General features: G+C 43.8%; 1 protein-coding gene across 2 annotated transcripts in view; it reads right to left on the reverse strand.

Annotated features, from left to right (window-relative positions):
- LOC113822893 (uncharacterized) overlaps positions 1-7,500 on the reverse strand; it is an 8,392-nt gene that overhangs the window by 62 nt on the left and 830 nt on the right. For both annotated transcript variants that reach the window (XM_070126180.1, XM_070126179.1), the window contains exons 2-10: positions 7,442-7,500; positions 6,238-6,451; positions 5,644-5,843; positions 5,143-5,287; positions 4,566-4,720; positions 3,449-3,623; positions 2,423-2,592; positions 1,041-1,196; positions 1-806 (exon numbers count right to left, since the gene is read on the reverse strand). The exon at positions 1-806 is cut by the window's left edge and continues 62 nt beyond it; the exon at positions 7,442-7,500 is cut by the window's right edge and continues 65 nt beyond it. In XM_070126180.1, coding sequence (XP_069982281.1) covers positions 525-806; positions 1,041-1,196; positions 2,423-2,592; positions 3,449-3,623; positions 4,566-4,720; positions 5,143-5,287; positions 5,644-5,843; positions 6,238-6,451; positions 7,442-7,500 — 1,556 coding nt within the window. In that variant the 3' untranslated portion in view covers positions 1-524. The remainder of the gene's footprint in view (positions 807-1,040; positions 1,197-2,422; positions 2,593-3,448; positions 3,624-4,565; positions 4,721-5,142; positions 5,288-5,643; positions 5,844-6,237; positions 6,452-7,441) is intronic.

Raw genomic sequence — 7,500 nt, forward strand, 5'->3', positions numbered from 1 at the left:
AGAAGCGAGCACCTCCTCGCCAAATAGTCATCTGGCAGGAAGTTTGTCAACAAAATCTTACATAAAAACATGGAAACCGGAAAAGTAGTCATTTTATTGTCGGGGGAAATCACGGTAACGGAAAATATAAATAGGAATACATGTGTAGTCAAACCGCCAAAACCTTTTGTTTTGAAAAGGGCGGCAGATGGTCCAAAACGTAAGAATAGGCCTATAATTTAACATATGCCTTCGCCTTTGTTATCACCGAGGAAATCTTTAGGAATACTGTAAATACATGGAACTACAATGCATTTCTGCCAATGCCTTTCGCCTTGTAAAGGAGACAGAGCAAGTGCACGTCCTGCAGCAGTCCAAAAGTTGTTTTTAAGTCAACGAGACTATCACCTTCATTTTATACACACACACACGCACACACACAAATACACACACGTATATACATCGAAAATGCAATTGTAAAAGATAATCAGATCTGGTGAGAATATTGCATTCGAGTCGTTTCCTTCCTTCACCCTATGACGTCATCACTCGCCGTCCGCCATCTTCTTCAGCTGGCGCCGAAGGAGTTTTCCGGTCGGGTTCTTGGGCAGCTCCTCCACGAAGCGGATCCCTCCTGCGAGCTGCTTGTGCGGGGCCACGCGACTCCCGAGGAAGGCGTGGAGGTCCTTCTCGCGCAGATCCTTGTTCCTGCGCACGACGAAGGCGCGCGGGACTTCCCCGGCCCGCTCGTCGTCCACGCCCGTGATCCCGACGTCGGCCACGCCCGGATGCCGAAGGAGGATGTCCTCCAGCTCCGAGGGAGACACCTGGGGGAGGGAAGGAGGGGGGGGGGTGAGCGTCAGGGAGTTGGTCTTGTCTGTCAGTTAATACCTACTTACCCTAACTAGTAGTAGTGGCAGGAGTAGAATTAGTAGGTACTGACGTAACAAAATTACAATACAAATGATAATTCATATTATTATCATCATTATCATCACTACGATCCCTTGAACCCTACCACACCACAAACGACCATCCACGATTCACCCATTCTTACTTACCTGCAGTCCCTTGACCTTAATGAGCTCCTTAATACGATCAACGATGGAGAAGTAGCCATCGTTATCGCAGACAGCCACGTCTCCCGTGTGGAACCAGCCGTCCTCGTCGAAGCACTCCTGGGTCGCCTGCCGGTTGTTGTGGTAGCCGGCCATCAGCTGTTGGGGGAGAGAGAGAGAGTGAGAGGGGGAGAGAGAGAGAGAGTGAGTAAGAGAGGGAGAGGAAGGGAGAGAGAGAGGGAGGGAGGGAGGGAGGGAGGGAGAGAGGGAGGAAGAGAGAGACGGAGGGAGGGAGGGAGGGGGAGGGAGATAGATAGATAAATAGAGAGGGAGGAAGAGGGAGAGAGAGTGAACGAGGGAAAGAGGGAGGGAGATATATAGATAGATAAAGAGGGAGGGAGAGAGAGAGAGAGGGAGGAAGAAGGAGGGGGGGAGGGAGAATGAGAGAGAGAGGATAGTGAGAGGTAGGTAGGTTTGGATGGTTAAGCTCTTTGTGTCATGGTGGTAATGATGATTATGTACTATTATTATTATTACTATTACTATTATTATTGTTATTATTATTACTATTATTATCATTACAAAATGATTATTATCATTGGTAGGATTATCATTATTACTATCATCACTGTATCCTTTATTCGTACCATTACTTCTATGAGTTGCAACATGCTATCAAATTAACTACTTTATCATTATTCGTATTATCCGTACTCCATTTCACTATCCTGCGGAATCATGGTGAATATCTTTCATCTAACCCTTACGCCAGCTGCTATCTCTGGCATGAGTTGTGAAAAGCACATAGGGAAAAGGAGGTGAGATATGTTATCTCTGTAATTATCATGGAAACGTCCGGCATCTCCTTATCGAGGTCTTGGAGTAATAGGCTTATCAGTAGTTTCTTATCGGCGAGACAGAAGAGTTACATATACATTCACGTTGTTATGAATTTATATTTTCTTTTTCTTCTTCTCGTTTGCTATTTCCTTTGTTATTTCTGTTTTGGGGTTTTATATATCTCCCCTTCGTTATTTATTTCTTACGTGTTATAGATTCTTCTCTTCTTTGTATTTGACTTATTATAGATTTCTCCTTTGTCTTTGTCATCTATTCATTTACGTAATATAGACCTCTCCTTTGTCTTCTAATGTTTACATAATATAGACCTCTCCTTTATCAACTATTTTTAGACGTAATATATACCTCTCTTTTATCAATTATTTTTATGACGTAATATAGACCTCTCTTTTCTCATCTATTTTGACGTAATATAGACCTTTCCTTTGGCATCCATTCTTGGCATATCACAGAGGAACTGATAATCCTAAAGAAAAGAAACGAAAGAAAGAAAGAAAGAAAAGAAAAACAGAAAGGAAACTCACAGCAGGAGAGTGGACGCAGAGCTCCCCTTCAGCTCCCGGAGGCAGGGGCGTTCCCTTCTCCAAATCGACGATCTTGGCTTTGGTGTGAGGGACGAGTTTCCCGCAGTAACCTAGCTTCTCTTCGCCCTTAGGAGTCATGTGCGTGCAGAGGGTTTCCGTCATGCCGAAGCCTAAGGGGGGTTAGGGAGAGAGGTTTCGGGTTAGGGGCTTCCGGTGAAAGGGTTAAAGGGTTGAGGGATTCGATGTCGTTATTTCTTTCATATGTGTGTGTTTAAGGTCTTGTGTAGTTTGTGTTTCTTGTCTTTTTTTCGTTTCTTCTTCCTTTTTTTTTCTCTGACCTCACCTCCTCTCTCTCTCTCTCTCTCTTTCACGCTCGCTCACTCTTACTCTCACCTAATCCTCACTCTCTCTTTCTCTCTCCCTCTCACCCACTCATATATCCCCTTTCCCCCTCCCACTTCTCCCTGTCTTTCCCTCTCCCTCTCACCCAATCTCACACCTCTCCTCTCCCTCCTTCCCTCCCCTCTCCTCCCGCCAAAACGAAGCCAAAAGCCCTCTCCTCACCCTCTCTCTCTCACCCACTCCCATATCCCCCTGTCCCCCTCCCATTTCTCCCTGTCTTTCCCTCTCCCTCTCACCCACTTCTCCCTGTCTTTCCCTCTCCCTCTCACCCACTCTCACACCCCTCCTCTCCCTCCTACTTCCCCCCCCCCCCCCCAAACCCGGCGAAAAGCCTCTCCTCACCCTATCTTTCCCTCTCCCTCTCACCCACTTCTCCCTGTCTTTCCCACTCTCATACCCCCGTCCCCCCTCCCCTGAAACGAAGCCAAAAGCTTCTCCTCACCCTATCTTTCCCTCTCCCTCTCATCCACTCTCATATATCCCCCTGTCCCCCTCCCACTTCTCCCTCTCTTTCCCTCTCTCTCTCACCCACTTCTCCCTGTCTTTCCCTCTCCCTCTCACCCAATCTCACACCCCTCCTCTGCTCCCCCCCCCCCTCAAACGAAGCCAAAAGCCTCTCCTCACCCTCTTGGAAGAAAATCGGCTGCGACACCTTCTCCTTGAGCGCCATGGCAGCGGCGGGAGGAACTGGCGCCGCGCCACACATAACGGTGTGGACGTGCGACAGGTCCTGCGGCGACACGGCAGGAGAGGCGGCCACGAACTGCAGGAGGGGCGGCACCGTGTGGAGGACCGAGACCTGGAGGGAGTGGATGAAGGTGGGTGAGTGGAGGGTTAATGGAGGAAGGAGATCTGGAGGGAGTGGATGAAGGTGGTTGAGTGGAGGGTTCGTGGAGGACCGAGACCTGGAGGGAGTGGATGAAGGTGGATGAGTGGAGGGTTGCTGATGGTTGATGGTGGGTGAGAGTGCATAGTTGAAGTAGGGTTGTAATTTATGTGTGTATTTTGTATTGTTATCATAGTGGTGGTGTTGGTAAGGCGATCTTTAACATTATTATCATCGTTGTTTTTGTTGTTATGATCATTATCATCATCATTGCTTTTATCGTCACTGTTGTTTTTAGTATTACAATTCTATATTTCACGATAATGTCACCTACTTACCCTATCGACATCTAAAAAACAACAGAAAGATAACAAAATGATAACAGTAACAGACGTAACAACACAAAAATAACATTTGAAAGATAACAATAGCAGACAGATAACAGCAACAGAATTATTACAACACAAAGATACAACAAAAAGAAAAATTACAGAACGATAACAACGACAAAAATATAACACAAATATAACAATAACAGAAGGATTATAACAGAAAGACCACAGCAGAATTATAACACAAAGATAACAGTAACAGAGAGATAACAGCCGAGAGACAACAGCACAAAGATAACAGAAAGGTAAAAACATAACAATGAAAATAACAACAGAAAGAGGACATCAGACATATAACATGATAACAGCGATAACAACAAAAAGATAACAAAAACAACATTAAAACGACAGAAAGATAACAACAACGGACAGATAACAACAGAAAAATAAGCCCGAGCAGATAACACCAACAGGAACTACAACTACAACAACAACAAAGCTTCCCCCGGCCAACCAGCGCCCGATCTCTCCTTTCTTCCCTTCCCAAACTCCACTTATCTCTCTCTCTCTCTCTCCCCTTTACCTTGTGCTTCTTGAGGACATTGGCATACATCTGGGGCTCGAACTTGGGCAGCGTGACGATCTTGGCGCCCCTGGTGAGGCCGGAGGTCATGATGACGCACATGCCGTAGATGTGGAAGAAGGGCAGGAGGCCCATCAGCACCTCCTGGTGGTCTCCTGGAGGTGGGGAGGACGGGGCGGTTTAGGGGACGCGTGTTCATTTTGTTTTCTTAGTCTGATGATTTACTTCTCTTTTTATTATTGTTATTATTATTATTATCATTATGATTATTATCATTATATTTCTTTTTCTTTTTTGATGTATGGGTATAGCGATTTCCTTAGTTTTTTTTAGATTTCAATTCATATTTTCAAGAAAAGGGTTCTAGTTTATGCATACATTTGAAATAAAATAAAATGAACTGTAAGATCCATAATCCAGGGTGTTTGGTGCATTGATGCCATAACTAATATTACAAAGATCTGATAAGCAGGACGATCGAGAGGAGAGTCAATATAAAGATAAACCTTAAAACCTCATGAACGTTAAACCAAGCAATGAACTTAGACACCGAACAAGACCCGAATCTCTCCCTCACCTTCTGCCTTCTCAGTGTTGATCGTGTGGGCGTTGTGGTACATGGAAATGTTATTTGCGACGGCCGAGTGGGTGAGAGACACGCCCTTTGGCTTTCCCGTCGTGCCGCTGGAGTACGGGAGGGCTGCGACGCGGTCCAGAGGCACCTGAGAAGGCGTTCGGAAAGTTTTTTTTTTTTATTGGAGTGGCTATTTTGGGCGTGGGAATGGGCGTGGGAATGGCCGAAACGTGTACTGAAATGGCATTGTCATCACTACGTTTGTTAAAGATCGTTACACTGTTATGATTAACGTTATATTGCTAGTTGATAATTACGTCTTCATGCATTAATTGTTATAATGACGTCATTCTGATCAATTGTCATAATGACGCCCTCTTAATTTGTTATAACCATGTCCTCATGAACTGACTATCAACATCAGTTCTTTTCTGATCAGACATTAACTTTTCCCTCTACTTTTATCCTCCACGAAATGCCATCGCCGGCGCCCACAACACCTACATCAACGAAGTCAGCGAAGGGCGTGTTGCTGTCGGCGATGATCTCCCTCAGGTTGGGCCGGGCGTTGGCTGAGGGGCCGTTCACCACCACAGGGACGTCCCGCTTGAGGACCTTGAGGGCGGCCTCGGCGAGGGGCTCCATCACGGCCTCCACCACGAGCAGGTTCGCGCCGCTGTCGTCCAGGTGGCGCGCGATCTCCTCTGCGGGCGGAGGGAGGGCGGGGTGGTGAGTTTCGGTCGTTCTTTCGAGCAATCTCTCTCTCTCTCTCTCTCTCTCTCTCTCTCTCTCTCTCTCTCTCTCTCTCTCTCTCTCTCTCTGTCTCTCTCTCACTCGCGCTCTGTTTATTTCTCTCTCAATCATTATTATTATTATAATAATAATTATTATTATTATTGTTGTTATTATCATTATTTTTAACATTATCATTTTTATCATCATTGTCATTGACATCAGACAGAGTTATAATCCCAAAAATTCCCATGGAGTCCAAACAAGTATTTTTCGTCGAATGACAAACGAACGTCGGCGAAAGATCTAAAGAAGAAGACGAAGAAGAAGAGGAAGAAGAAAAAAGTCGAGACCCTCCGGCCGCACCTGGCGTGTAGGCGGAGTTGACGGTGGTGACGGTGGCGCCGACGCCGATGGACCCGAAGAACACGATGGGGTACTCGGGGCAGTTGGGCGCGAGGATGGCCACGGTGCCCGGGTTGGCCCTGTCGCCGGCCCTCCGCTGCAGCATCCCGCCCCACCGCATGATCCCGTCCACGAGCTGAGAGTACGTGTAGCTCCTGCCGGTGTAGCCGCACTCCTGGGGGAGGGGGGAGGGGGGCTTTGAGGGAGAGGCGCTTTTCTCTTTTGTTCTTTCTTGTTATTATTTTATCAATCTTTCTTATGTTAGTCCTCTCTGCGTCTCTCTATCATTCTATCTATCTATATAATTAATTCACACACACACACACACACACACACACACACACACACACACACACACACACACACACACACATATATATATATATATATATATATATATATATATATATATATATATATATATATATATATATATGTACATATATATATATATATATATATATATATATATATATATATATATGTATATATATATGAATATATATATATACATATATATATATATATATATATATATATATATATATATATATATATATATATATATATATATATATATGTACATATATATATATATATATATATATATATATATACATATATACATACATATATATATATATATATATATATATATATATATATGTATATATATATATATATATATATATATATATATATATATATATATATATATGCATATATATATACATACACACATTTGTTTATTCATATTCATGTACACATTTTCCTCCCTCCCCTCCCTCTCTCTCTCTCTCACATCTAGCTCTATCCAATTCTCTCGGTAAAACGAATTAAAAAACAAAAAAGAAAAGAAACAAAGAAAACAAGAGAAGATTGCACACACGAATAAGAAAAAAAAAAGGAAAGGAAGAAAAAGGAGAAGAAAAAAGAAAGAGAGGAAATGGCGAATAAAGAAAACATAGAAAAAAGAAGAAAGAAAGAGAGAAAAGGGAAAAGGGAAGAAAGAGACAGAAAAGGGAAAGAAAGAGAAAAAGAAGAAGAAAGACCAAAAGAGAAAAAGAAGAAAGACCGAAAGGGAAAAAGAAGAAAGACCAAAAGAGAAAAAGAAGAGAGACCGAAAGAGAAAATGAAGAAAGAGAGAAAGGGTACAAAAACGTACTGTGGCTGTCTTGTGTCCCCATTTGGCGACCTCCTCGAAGACGACGGGCGTGAGCGGCG

This window comes from Penaeus vannamei, chromosome 10 (genome assembly GCF_042767895.1).
Source record: "Penaeus vannamei isolate JL-2024 chromosome 10, ASM4276789v1, whole genome shotgun sequence".
NCBI lineage: Eukaryota > Metazoa > Arthropoda > Malacostraca > Decapoda > Penaeidae > Penaeus > Penaeus vannamei.